General features: G+C 37.7%; 2 protein-coding genes across 2 annotated transcripts in view; one reads left to right on the top strand and one right to left on the bottom strand.

Annotated features, from left to right (window-relative positions):
• The window catches only part of LOC124712013 (conserved oligomeric Golgi complex subunit 5), a 151,341-nt gene extending 138,117 nt beyond the window's left edge, over positions 1-13,224 (bottom strand). Inside the window, exons 1-3 of the mRNA XM_047242305.1 lie at positions 13,007-13,224; positions 8,271-8,372; positions 8,043-8,167 (exon numbers count right to left, since the gene is read on the bottom strand). Coding sequence (XP_047098261.1) covers positions 8,043-8,167; positions 8,271-8,372; positions 13,007-13,046 — 267 coding nt within the window. The 5' untranslated portion in view covers positions 13,047-13,224. The remainder of the gene's footprint in view (positions 1-8,042; positions 8,168-8,270; positions 8,373-13,006) is intronic.
• A 66-nt stretch (positions 13,225-13,290) lies between these two features.
• The window catches only part of LOC124712012 (vacuolar protein sorting-associated protein 53 homolog), a 180,962-nt gene continuing 179,383 nt past the window's right edge, over positions 13,291-14,869 (top strand). The window contains exons 1-3 of the mRNA XM_047242304.1: positions 13,291-13,462; positions 13,616-13,801; positions 13,899-14,113. Of these exons, the coding sequence (XP_047098260.1) occupies positions 13,370-13,462; positions 13,616-13,801; positions 13,899-14,113 (494 nt within the window). The 5' untranslated portion in view covers positions 13,291-13,369. The remainder of the gene's footprint in view (positions 13,463-13,615; positions 13,802-13,898; positions 14,114-14,869) is intronic.

Here is a 14,869-nt window from a genome sequence, read left to right as displayed (position 1 = left end):
GTATGCGTGCGGAACGTTTTGAAGTGGAATGATCATATAAAATTAATTGTTGGTAAGGCGGGTGCCATGTTGAGATTCATTGGGAGAGTCCTTAGAAAAAGTAGTCCATCAACAAAGGAGGTGGCTTACAAAACACTCATTTGACCTATTTTTGAGTATTGCTCATCAGTGTGGGATTCGTGTCAGGTCGAGTTGACGGAGGAGATGAAAAAGATCCAGAGAAGAGCGGCGCGTTTCTTCCAAGGATTATTTGGTAAGCGTGATAGCGTTACGGAGATGTTTAGCAAATTGAAGTGGCAGACTCTGCAAGAGAGGCACTCTGCATCGCAGTGTAGCTTGCTGTCCAGGTTTTAAGAGGGTGCATTTCTGGATGAGGTATAGAATATATTGCTTCCCCCTACTTATACGTCCCAAGGAGATCACGAATGTAAAATTAGAGAGATTCGAGCGCGCACCGAGGCTTTCCGGCAGTTGTTCTTCCCGCGAACCATACGTTACTGGAACAGGAAAGGGAGGTAATGACAATGGCACGTAGGGTGCCCTCTGCCACACACTGTTAGGTGGCTTGCGGAGTATAAATGTAGATGTAGATGTAGGGATCTGTCCTTGGTCCGCTGCTGTTTCTAATATATATTGTTTAAAACATGTATTTTGTGTTTGTGTCCATGTTGGAATGATACACTACTGGATATGAACTCAAGTAGCCTGAACAATGAACTTTATTAAGTCAAACATAACAACAGCCTCTTTGTCATAACTTGATGCACAATGAACAAACATAGCTGTAGCCTCCAGGTGCATAGCCTGGCACAGGTTTAAGATTCCATCACAGTGCACTGGAATGTACTTGGCATGATTGTAAATGACCGCAATCAGTGGTACGTGGATGGTAGGCACATGACCACATAAAGACTTCCAATGAGAAGCTGCTATGCTCAGCAAACTGAACTCAGTACTGAGACAATGAACAGTCGGCACTTGACCACTGGAAGTAACTCCCAAAGCGCAACTGGCATAGACTGGCTGAGAGACAGCCTATATAGCATGATCGCAGAAGGATACAAGGACCAGCACTTGGAGTCTTGTGACTGGCAACAATAATGTAGTTGCACACTGACAGTGCCCCATGTGGTGAGGCTCGCACCCCCAGGAAGCTGCTGGAGACCGAAAAGAAAACAAACTCACACATTTATCTGTACATCAGTTTGTTTTTCTGCAATCACCAACTCTGTGTAGTGAGCAGATGAGAAAGGCAGCCACTAACATTACATTGTTGTATGAAGGGTAGTTGAATTGTAGGTGCTAGCCTTAACAATATTATAATGACAATTCACTATGTTTGTTAATGATAAAAGTATTGTGATAAACAACTAACATTCGACTGATCTCAAGACTACTGCCAACAAACTTCTCTTGGAAATCTTAGCTTGGGTCATAGCAAATTCAGTAAACCTGAGGAAAACTAATTATATAAAATTCCACAGGTGATATCTACTGTACACAACGGTCAGTAAATGCAAAGATTATACTGTTCCAGATCCTTAAGCCATCACAAAGATGGCAGGTTTACCTGTGGACAGTGTGACCTACAGACCATAAAAATGTTGGAACTTATGTCTGCGTTCTCCATAAAAAGGTTGCCCTCAGCCACTTTTGCCATTAGGACAACATTTCATGTTGGAGACATCAGTGTCATAAAGTCTACTTACTTTGGGTGCTTACTCTATTATATGCTATGGAATTATCTTTAGGGAAAATTCATCCACATCAAAGAAAATTCTCTTTCTACAGTTATCTGAATTAAATCCTGATTTCCCTCAGCCGTTTCTTGTTACAATCTTTTTAAGCAACCTAGGATGCTTACCACCATTTCTCAATATTATTCTCAATATTATCCACTATGAGCCGTATGTTGACAACCCAGTGCATCATGAAACCAATGATATGAGAAAGAAGGCTGACCTACACCGTGAATTCAAAAATCTTAAAGAGGTATAGAAAAGTGAAAATATTCCAGTATTAAAATACTTAATTCACTGCCAAATATCAGCAAAGGTCTAAGAAATAATAGTGCATTAATTAAAAATAAATATGTGTATACTTGAACAAACTTTTTATTCGCTGTATGACCATTTAACAGAGACATATAGCCTGTTTCTATACAAATATTTTGATTTTTTGAATGTATTGTCATAAAACAGTTGCTAATCCATGTACTATGCCTATTTGATATCTGTTGTTTTATGTTTCTGTAAATTAGCTGCACTTTTCCTTATATCTTCTGCTAAATGTTCAATGTTATTTATATTTATATTTTTGACTCATTCCACATCCTAGTGTCTCACAGGGTACAAAAAGATTAATGTAATTTTTTCCAATTAATTATCTAAGGTACTACATGATATGATTTGATGACAGTATTAATCTTGTGATGAAAAACAGGTAGTCAGAGATCTGGGGCTCAATTCCTGTCTCTCAGAATTTCTTTCACCTCTGGCAATGACTTGTTAAAGTGAGAAATGTCATGTTGCCCCATGGTTGATGGTCCACATAAAGCTGTAGGACCCTCTATAGCTGGCAGCATAAGTCATTTCAACTATCAGATGAAGACAAGTGCATATTATCCTTAATAGAACCATGCCTGGAAAAGCATTGTGGGGTTCAAACCAATCTTCAGTTAGAGGGCAGCTTTACTATAGGACACTTGTATTTTTTTTCTGACAGCTATTGCCTAGAAATTAACCATCACTGGTGATTTTTATGCTAATTACTTGAGACCATGGACCCATAGTTACTAATAAATAACTGAGAAGCCTGAATCAAATATATTTGTCCTATGCAGCAATACTACAACATCCCATTTTACTAACATAACAGACCAAATTATCTAGACGCTTAGCTTGAAATTTCTTCCGATGCCTTCATTCTGCTCAATCTTGCATCTACCAAATCCATCCTCCTCCTCATCCGCACGCATGTGTGTGTGTGTGTGTGTGTGTGTGTGTGTGTGTGTGTGTGTGTGTGTGTGTGTGTGTGTTTTGCCTATTTTTTGACAAAGGTCTTGTTGGCGGAAAGCTAACTTTCCAACAGTCTTTTCGTTTTGCCTTTCTGCAACTCAGCATCTCCGCTATATGGTGAGTAGCTACTATACTTCTCATTATATTGTCACATTTCATTCTGGATTTTCCATTGTTTGTAGGATGACATGCTACGGACAAACTCCTAGTCTCCTTACATTTTAAATGTAAATGAAATTAAAAAGTATGTCACAGTGAGCAAATGTGAAATTGTATACCAACTTAAAACTTAAGGGTACTTTTATCTTGTAGGTAAGAATAACTGTTACTTGTCTTTTGTAATGAATTTTTATTATTGCCTCATTTTTTAGGTACCCTCAACGGTCTGTAAAAAATAACTGCTTAAATGGAAATATTTTCTTTTCATGTTCACTGAATCTTCCATCGCTTCCTCATAGAACAACATCATAATAAACGAAAAGCATAGGTTTGCTTTTGTTCTGCAGTATTAATTTTATTGTGTTTTCAGTATACGAGGCTGTCTTCAGACATTTACTGGCTATTGTTGCCAAAGAAGTTACAATGTTTGTAAATGACATAGGAAAAGAAGTTACACATCTAGACTGAAGCCGAAATGTACAGTAAATAACAATTTTGACAGTGTAGTGGTAATGCAATGTAAAAAGTAAATAGTTGAACAGTAAAATAAATATACAGGGAGGAAACAGGAAAAAACTTTAACACAAAACTGGAACAGCAAGTCTATGTGACAGTTTTTATTAATAAACAAAATCAATGAAATAAAATAAAATTAATACTTGACAATGCTACTTCAGGAAGTATAAGACGCGGAAAAAAATTATCAATGTAACTACAGGATGTATAAAGAACTTAAGCAGTATCAATAAGATAAACAGAAATGAATAAGCACAGGAAAATGGAAGAGTGTGAGGGAACATGCAGTAAATGCCATCATTGAGAGTGTGGTGGTACCGCATTTTAAAAAGTACAAAGTTGAACAATATACAAATATAAAAGGAGCAAACAGGAAACACATTAACAAAACCATACCTAAGCAACAGTTTGCATCAAATAAATGAACAAAGTAAAATAAAAACAGTACTCGATGAGACAAGTTCAAGAGGCATTAAACATGGAAAGTATTATAAGTACCAGTTAAAAGAAAGACTTAACAATTGTAACCACAGATTAAATGGATTCCACAGGCAATTTCAAGAAAACAAAATAACTCAATGAAGGCAAGGAAATGCGGGAGTACAAAGATACAGAAAGTGTGGGAAGTAATGAAAGAGAGAATTATGTGGAATTTAGGAGAGGGGAAGTATTAAGTTGTGTCTGGTCATTTAAGATTAGATCTGGACTGTGCGCTAGAAGTTTGTTTGCTAAGCGAGGGACATGAGACTCTGGCTGATAGTTGTGTCCCTCACTCAGTACATGCTCAGAAAATGTGGAGTCAGAATTCTGCAACCTCCAGCTACATTCATGTTTAGATGGTCTAGTTGCTATGGCTCAACAGCAAAGACAAGAGCCAGTTCTTAGCCAACCTGTTCTGGTTGTGACAAGTTTTACATTAGTCAGTCAGGCAGAGACTGTTGCAAACTATTACATAGGCACAGTTTACAGTATAGGGTCAATGTTTTTCCTGTTTGCTCCTTTTATATTTGTATACTGTTCAACTTTTACTTTTTAAAATGTAATATCAGAACACTCTCAATGATGGTACTTACTGTATGTCCCTTCACACTCCTTCGTATCCCTGTATTTATTCATTTCTGACTATCTTATTGATACTGCTTAAGTTCTTCATATATTCTGTAGTTACACTGATAATTCTTTCTTTTAATTGGTTTGTGTATCGCTCTCCATGTTTTATAGTTTCTGAAGTAGCCGTGTCAAGCACTAATTTTATGTTATTTTACTGGTTTTGTTTATTAATGTAAACTGTTATGAACGCCTGTATTCCAGTTTTGCATTACAGTTTTTTCTCTCTACTCCCTTTATATTTATTTACTGTTCAACTTTTTACATTGCATTACCATTACACTGTCAAAGACGTTACTTACTATACGTTTCTGCTTCAATCTTGATGGGTAACTTCTTTTCCAATGTTGTTTACCAAATTGTAACTTCTTTGGTGGCAATAGTCAGTTAATGTCTGAAGGTGGCATTAAAAGCTGAAAACCAATTAACATATTAAAATTAATACTGTAGAACAAAAGCAAACTGCCACTTTATTATTTTGTTTTTGGATATGTACTGTTCCTGAGCAACACTTTTGATAATTATTACTCAGGCTATATAAAAGTAAAGGAGAAATATTTCTGTACTCACTGTAGAATTAAAGTGTGCTTATTGTAGAATATTTCTGTCTAAAGTCCAACATCCACACTGCCGTTCAAAGTCCAATATCAACACTGCAGTTGACAGACTTTGAATCTACGATTATGCCTTCTGTTTAGCAGACCATTCAATTTTTATGGATCGTATTCCATAGAGACATGTGACAGATGGGTCACACTGGCTTGATAAAGACCTTTTTACAAATGGATAAATGATTCATCCACCACAGTACAATAACTACTTTCGATATCACAGGATACACATGTAAAAACTTTGACAGGAAAAGCAATTGGGAGATATCAGGTGGGCTTTTATTTCTGGCAAATGAACTAGTGACCAAATACCCACACTTAGGCAGATACTGCAGATTGGGGGACCAAGGGAATACACTATATAAACACATCATACATCTCATAAATTTCTCTATGGAAAAGTGGTGTCTTAAAGTATGGATACAAGGAATTTAATGCAAAGATTTTAAACTATGTAATTGTGGACTGAAGCAAGGGGATGCCCTCTCACGCATGCTTTTTAACATAGCTCTAGACAAGGTAATACGAACAGCTCAAATCAACACAAGAGATACAGTATACAATAGAATGCTGCAGGTTCTGGGCTACATGGATGATGTGGAACAGAACTAGTTGCTAAAGAAACATATAGGGCACTGGTGGCAGCAGCAATAGAAATGAGACTGGAAGTGAATTTCAATAATACCAAATACAAACAAATAAATCGAGCAGAACAACATACAATGTTAGAAACTGACCAGCGACAAATAGAATCTGTTAGTGAATTTGTCTATCTGGGAACACCGTAACATCACAGATCGATATAAGTATGGAAATAAAGCGGTGCATCCACCTGGCTAATAAATACTATTATGGAAATAAAGCGGTGCATCCACCTGGCTAATAAATACTATTATGGACTGTCCTCACAACTTAAGTCTAGAAGAACAAAGTGTTAATTGTACAAAACTTCAATATGTCCAGTGTAACATGTGTCTCAGAAACTTGGACACAGACACAAAAGTGTGAAGAGTTAATAGGCTGTTATGAATGAAAAATGTTACGCAAAATCTATGGAGTTTTGGATGAAGATGGAGCATGGCATAGATGACATAATTTTAAACTTTACAGATTATATAAGACCTTGAAATCATAAAGTTCATTAAAATAAACCACCTGAAATGTGTCACTATGTTTTCGCAAGGAAATTAGAACCCAACAAAAATAGCACTGTTACAAAACCCAGTGGGAAGAAGAAGTAGGAGAAGACCAAGATTTGGGAAGAAGACGCACCTGAAGATCAAGAATTCGATACTTGGATGATGTACAAGATGATTTAAAAATTATTGGTGTCAGAGGATGGATGTGCAAAATGGTGGACAAGCATGACTGGAATGACATTCTAGAGCAGGCCAAGACCCATCGAGGGTTGTAGAGCCAAGGCGAATCAACAGGTATACCTATACTCTGTAAACCACCGTGATGTGCATGGCAGAGGGTAAGTCCCCTTATTTACAGATTACATTAGATTAGTTTTTCGTTCCATAGATCCGTGCTGAGGAGATCCTTGTGGATGTGGAACATGTCAATTTTTTCTTTTTTTTCTTTTAAGCTGAAATAACAATATTAATAGTGTGAATATATACAATAAATCATTTGTTTCTATTAAAAAATTTGTCAATGGAGTAGAAGGAGTTGGCCACTAGTAAGGGGTTTCTTACCATTCCATTCACATATGGAGCGTGGGAAGAATGACTGTTTGTACGCCTCTCCCTATGTGAACAAAACATAGGGGATTGTACTATATTTCTAGAGTTGTCATTTAAAGCCGGTTCTTGAAATTTTGTTAATAGACTTTCTCAGGATAGTTTACATCTATCTTCGCGAGTCTTCCATTTCAGTTCCTTCAGCATCTCTGTGGCACTCTCCCATGGATCAAACGAACCTGTGACCATTCTGTTGCCCTTCTATGTGTAAGTTCAATATCCCCTGTAAAGCCTATTTGGTACAGGTCCAACACACTTGATCAAAATTCTAGAACCAGTCACATGAGTGATTTTTAAGCAATATCTTTTGTAAACTGATTGAACTTTCCCAGTATTCTACCAATCCACCAAAGTCTACTACCTGCTTTACTCACGACTGAGCCTATGTGATCATTCCATTTCATACTGCCACAAAGTGTTACACCCAAGTATTTGTACGAGTTGGCTGATTCCAAAATGACTGAATGATATTATCCACAGTTTTACACTTCTGAACATTTAAAGTAAGTTGCCTATCTTGAAATTTTATCAAGATCTGACTGAATATTTGTACAGCTTCTTTTAGATGTTAGTTCATTACAGGCAGCTGCATCATCTGCAAAAAGTGTCAGGTTACTATTAATATTTTCCGTAAGATCATTAGTACACAACATAAATAGCAAGGGTCCCAACACACTTCCCTGGGGCACACCCGAAGTTACTTCTATATCTACGATGACACATTATCCAAGACAATATGCTGCATCTTCCTGCCATAAAGTCCTTAACCCAGTCACAAATTTTACTTGATACCCCATATGTTCAAATAATACATGAGTCATCTGTCACAAAATGAGAACTGCTTTCAATACGACAGGGTGGTGCCCACAAATGTCTAATCTACATACCTGCACATGTGGAAACATTGTTGTCAGGACATCTTCTAGTTTCTCCACCCAATTTGCTTGTGAGAGTAGTTCTTCTAAATTTCCCAGAACTTGCTGCTGCAATTCTTTGTCCAGTAGGGCTATTCCTTTAAGGTGAGAAAACAGGGAACAAATTGACAAGTTACATTGTGTGATTAAGTACCATGATGATAACACATATGGTGGGGGGAAAAAAACAATAAAAAATACCTTCTGTTAATTTTTTAAGCTGGTCTGCAACAACCATACCCTGTTTTGCGGCAGACAATTCATCACCAGTCTTTTTCTTATTAATAAACTGCTTGTAGAATTCTGCAAAGGAGAGGGGAAATTAATGAACACTATATATTTTCATAAAACTATACAATGCCCAGATAAATATTAAGAATGTAATACAGGTAATTTACACTTCACTGGCATTGGACAATGGTTTTAGTACATCCAACTGTTAACATATACGTTACCAACCAGATCTTAAAAATATTTATTTACTAGTCAACATGTGGATATGAAGTTGGCCAGACAGACAGGGACTAGGAAGTTTGAACATCAAATTCTACTGAATAGCATGATTCTTCTTTATCCGCTTCAGCAATTCCTCATATACAAGAAGAGCATAAATTGTACCATCTTTTGATTTCAGTAAAACTCTAAGGTAACACCCACTGCTTGACTATCAAAAGCCGAAACAGTAAACAATGAGCTGTGGCCGTCACCCACCGGATATAGGCCTACTCCAGGTAGTTTTCCAGCCATTACACAATATCCAAAAGACCACACTTAGACTTCCTAAGCCCTGGTGTGAAGGACAGTGGCCAGTAGAGGCTTCCAACATCCTTGTCAAGGAAAACTGGCAGACACGGAGGCATGAAAAATGGCTGATGATGAAACAACCGAAATCACGTACAACAACTTGTAATTCAGTCTCACAACAATTCCAGATGTTTCCGCCTAGCGGGCAATTATACGATCAAAATCAGCATTATTACATCTGTAGGCATATACAAGTATTATCCATACCCCATATGACAATTAATAGCACGCATATGCACTGAGCTAGATTAATAAACAAGGCGTCAAAAGCTGAAGGAATCTGTTCTCACCACGTAGCATCTCATACAATATTACAGATCTCATATGCTGTTGAAGGTACATCCTATTTTAATTACAATAATTATAATTGTGTAGATATTTCAGAACACTGTGCCCTCTTGACACCTACATGTATCGTGAATACAGCATGATGCAGCACTGTCCAATGCCTATCCCACAATGTGCTATATGTTTAGATTTGATTTGTAATTGATTAACTGGTTATTCATCTGGCCATCACTAATGACTCAAGTCAATTAAATATACTGTAGTTATATACGCATCAATGGAAAGAGCACAGAGCACATCTACAGTTTAGTATGGAGGCAAGTGTAATTGAATAGTAATTGATATTCATACCCATTTATGCACAATATGTTACATTCATTTGTATTTAGTGCCAATTGCCAGTCTTTGAGAGAGGGAAAGTATGAAATGGTGTATAGACTGGCTAGTGAGATAGAAAGAGGAATAACATGGAAATAGAAAGAGCGGATGTTACTCTAGCAGAAGAACCACAGGAGGTTTTGAACAGATGGCAAGAATATATTGAATGTCTGTATAAGGGGGATGAAATGCAAAGCGAAATTAAGGTTGAAGAGGAGCAATATGTGCCAGAAGATGGAAAGGGATTTACCATCTTGGGAGCAGAAATAGAAAAGACGCTGAAGGAGATGAAGAATAGGTAGGCATGTGGAATAGATGATTTGCCAGCAGAACTATTGAAGAGGCTGGGAAACAAGGCAAGAAAAGAAACAATCTACCTCTGTAACGAGATATACGATAAAGGGGAATGGCCTGAGGACTTCGCTGCAACAGTTATGATTCCAATAGAGAAAAAACTAAAAACTGTGAAGAGCACTGGACCATCAGTTTAATTTCTCATGCAGCTAAAGTCTTGTTGAAGTGTTGAATAGAAGGTTATATGGCAAGTTGGATAGAGGGACTGCAGAGGAGAAGTTCGGTTTTAGAAGAGGAAATGGAACAAGAGATGCTATTGGCCTGCTAAGAACTGTAGGGGAAAGATATATGGAAAAGGGTAGAGAAATCTTTGCTGTTTTTATAGATTTAGAAAAGGCTTTTGACAGAGTTCAGTGGAACAAGCTGATGCATATTTTGAAGAGGAAAGAAGTAGATTGGAAAGAGAGCCGACTGATACAGAATCTATATTTACACCAGAAAGTAAGGATAAGGACTGGAAATGAAATGTCAAAAGGAAGCAGCATTGGACGAGGTGTTAGACAAAGTTGTTGCCTTTCCCCACTGTTGTTTAACGTATACTTTGAAGAGATTGTTGCGAAAAGATTAGTTGGGAAAAGAGGAATATGTGTTGGTGGAAAGAGAATAGAATGTATAAGATTTGCTGATGACATGGTATTAGTGGCAGAAAGTGAGCGGACAGTGAATAACATGCTCATAGATCTGAATGAAGCTTGTGTGGAATATGGGATGCAAATAAACACAGTAAAAACAAAGAGTATCGTCATCAGTACAAGACGCAGACTGTCCAATATTAAAATAGGACAATCTACCATTAGCCAAGTAAGTGAATTTAAATATCTCGGAAGCACAATAACTGAAGACTTGAGATGTCACCAGGAGGTGAAAACTCGAATTGTCATAGCGAAGGAGGCATTCAACAGAAAGAGGAAACTCTTATGTGGCAAATTAGATAAAGGACTAAGGAAAAGGCTTGGCAAATGTTTTGTCTGGAGTGTGGCACTATATGGGGCAGAAACATGGACGCTGAGATGAAAGGATGAAAAAAGGTTAGAAGCATTTGAGATGTGGATGAGAATGGAGGGAATAAGCTGGATGGAAAGAGTGAGTAATGAAAAGGTATTGGAAAGGGTTGGTGAGAGAAGATGTCTGCAGAAGGTTGTAAGAGAAAGGAAAAAGAACTGGTTGGGACATTCATTGAGAAGGGAGTGCTTGCTAGTAGATGCTTTGGAAGGATTGGTTTGTGGGAGAAGACTGAGAGGAAGAAGGAGATACAAGATGATAGATGACATAAAGGTAAGAGGAAATTATGCAGACCTGAAGAGGATGGCAGAAGACCGGGCAGCCTGGAGAACTACCATGCGAAAATCTGCCTTTAGGCAGAACACTGATGATGATGATGCCAGTCTTTGAATAAAGCACTGATCCCCCATGGTTCTTTCTGCCTTTCAAAACAATTTCCTAGAAGTATGACTTGTTATATACTCTTATATACTGCTGGATCATGTGCAGATAGCACCAAGGAGCTGCCAATATTATCCACTGCAAGGAGCTACCAATATTATCCACTGCATAATTTGTATATACTGTAGTAACTTGTATACACTCCTTTTGGGTACTCACAAAATTATTTTTACACCTGAAGATTTTGTCCTGTTAAGAATAATATATTAAAAGGATTAGCAAACAACACCATACAGTACCTGCACACTGATGATGTCCAGAATACGGCAAGAATATGAACCTCAAGAAATAACTAATGGATGACACTGCTAACAATATTTAACCACTGTTGTGGTGAGTACTTTTTGCCTTCTTCCACAATTTTTATCCACTAAACTTCTCCATGTTAGCAAACTGGCTCTTCCTTGAATCTCATATCTCAGATGGGAGACTGAAAACCCCAAGTGGAAACAAGAACCCTAGAGTAGACTGAAGAAGTATAAACTTGCCAACTTCAAATACAAATTTAGTAATTGACTTCAGAGTAGCCTTGTAAGGAAGTGAAACATGTACAGCAGGCTAAACTGTTGAGACAAGAAGAGAATAGAAACTTCTGAAATATGGTGCCACAGAAGAATTATAAAGATTTGACTTAATACCTAACAAGGAGGTACTGAACTAAATCGGAATAAAGCATTTTGTGGCATAACTTGATTAGGAGAAGGGAGGAGGAGGAAGGACACATCCTGAGGCACCAAGAAATTCTTTATTTGGTGATGGAAGTACGTTTACGGTGTAAAAACTGTAAGGAAGACCGAGGCTCAAATTCAGTATGCAGGTTCAAAAGGATTTAGCCTGCAGTAAACATGAAGAGTTGGAGAGACTTGCACAGGCCAGACTAGCTTGCAGATTTGTGCACTTAGACTGAAGATGTAACTTGTTGTACAGACCACACAATAAGCATTATGATGTGGAAAGTCTCATTTGCAAAACAATTATAAACTATATCATAAATAAGCATTATGATGTGGAAAGTCTCATTTGCAAAACAATTATAAACTATATCATAAACTTTACACATAGCTCCATGGTGCCCACTTACTGATATGTATTAGATGATAAGTTGTATTTAACATTTCGTAAGTGGCTATAACAAATATCTCAAATATTTACCACATTAAAGATGCAATCTTTACATACTGTACGTGTCAATCTTGGCGTAACTGCAACGATAAAATAGTTGATACTACAGTGCAATAAACTCCTGTGGACGTCAGCAATATCATGGTGTTTCTGAGTCTAGACGTTAATGTAACTCTATCAGCTCACGTTACACGTTCATCAGAAGACTGATATATTCATTAAAATTCTTCCGAGTGTTGTACCGCGTCAGTGTGTAAAATACTGTAATTATAAACTGTAGACCCAACGTTTCGACCGCATTACAACGGCCTTCCTACACCAAAAGCAGTTTTGCCCTGAGGAAGTTCTTTATAATAAGTATGTTCGAAACTGTGGTTTTACAGTTTATAATTAAAGTATTTATACAGCGGCGTGGTAAAACACACACAAGTATTTTAAACCTCATGACACTGGCCAGGGAAGCCTATTTAACATTGCTGTGTATTATTTCCTTCTGACAGTGTCTTAACATATCTATCTGCTGTTTGTCGAGACAATCTCGTACTCACCGTCCTGTTCAATAGATTTTAATACGTCTTGCTCCGGCATAGTCGCTTTTTAGTGTATTAACAGTTTTTCATTAGATGACTACAGGGAAAAAGAATAGCACAAATCACTCAGTCGCTATTCTGTGATTCTACAGAACACTCTACTTCTAGCGTGACTATAACAATACTCCACCTAGCACTTGCGAAAAACCATAAACAAACTACTGTTGCGACGTGCCAAAAGCGTGTGATACGGTTGTCTTTTGTTACAACAGTTGACAGCTGCATTAGTTATGTTGGCGAAACTGACAGGAGTGTTGCGGAGGCGTGGAAGAGTGATTGTTGTAAACAAAGTATTATGTGTACGATTAACTGGGTTTGACGATGGCAAATGTCGAAGAGGAAGATATCCAGGATGAAGAAATTTCCGAAGTCTTAATTAATTTTCCACCAGAAGTTCAGCGTGCCATTGAACAAGTAGGCAAAACAACTACAATCTAGAGTTTCCATATCCTATGCACACAAACGTGTTGTTGGTGTAATATTAAATATTTGCTGATTATTAATATGAAATGAAGTATGTTTATGATCATTATTCACTGATGACGAATAAAATTGCTATTGTCACAGGTACTACCAAGCAGTGACCCACTAGATAAGCCAGATTTTAATGCTGTTGACTATATCAATACACTGTTCCCAACGGAACAGTCACTGTCAAACATCGACGATGTTATTGGCAATATGCAGTACAAAATCAGATCAATTGATGATGAAATCCGATCAGTCGTTAGGGGTCAAACAAATGTTGGCCAGGTGTGTGAGAAAAATGTTCTCTCCAAGTCTTTGCCGGATTTTGCTGTAATGCCAATTGTATATTGTGGGACGATGTCAACCAGCGTTATTGTTTTAGGATGGACGTGCAGCTTTGGAAGAAGCACAGCGTGTTATTCGGCAACTATTCGTCCACATAAAAGATATAAAAACGAAGGCTGAACAATCTGAAGAAATGGTGAAAGAAATAACGCGAGATATAAAACAATTGGACTGTGCTAAAAGGAATCTTACTGCAGCCATCACCACACTGAATCATCTGCATATGCTGGTTGGTGGTGTCGACAGTCTGCAGTGAGTGACCCGAATTAAAACTCTAGAGGCCGAACGACATGTTCCATTCCTTTTTTGCCACCACTTGCGCATGTTGTAACTATTTTTATTATTATCTTTATTCATCCATATACTACCCCACTATGATATAGGAAATGTGAATCTATACATAGCTCAAAATATACAACCCGCAGAATACATAACACATTTATGAGGATAGGAGAGGTGGTGTACAAGGATAGGACATATGATCCACCATGGCCGTGATTAAGCATGTACCTTAGTGAATTAGGAAAATATAAATCAGGATGATGGGGCAGAACAGCTACATCCTTCTAAACAAGAGGTCAGTGCCTTAACAGCTATATTGCTTCACTTAGTTGGTCCCTATTGTATGGTACTCCTTGATTTACACACACAGTTTGTTCTAAGGACTCAAAATATGAGACTCAGTTCCATTCTTCATTATCGAACACACTAAGGACACCCATTGGTGACTCCTGGACTGTAAAGATGCTGCTGCGTCCTTTGCACCAACTCCCACACATTCAGAAAGCAGATTCCATGCCTACACATATTCAGCTATGCTCCTCAGTCCACCTGAAAAACCAAGTCACTGTCCCTCCCACAAGTGAGATTTGAACTCAGTAGGAGGACAAAACATTACTGCCGTGCTACACACATGATTTTCTTGTGAAAGCAGTTAACCATGGTCACATAGTGAAATGTGACGGGGTGTTTTATTTATTCCCTTTCTTCACTACCCACGAATCTGAG

Source organism: Schistocerca piceifrons, chromosome 8 (assembly GCF_021461385.2).
Source record: "Schistocerca piceifrons isolate TAMUIC-IGC-003096 chromosome 8, iqSchPice1.1, whole genome shotgun sequence".
Taxonomy (NCBI): domain Eukaryota; kingdom Metazoa; phylum Arthropoda; class Insecta; order Orthoptera; family Acrididae; genus Schistocerca; species Schistocerca piceifrons.
This window is presented reverse-complemented; position numbering and strand designations above follow the sequence as displayed.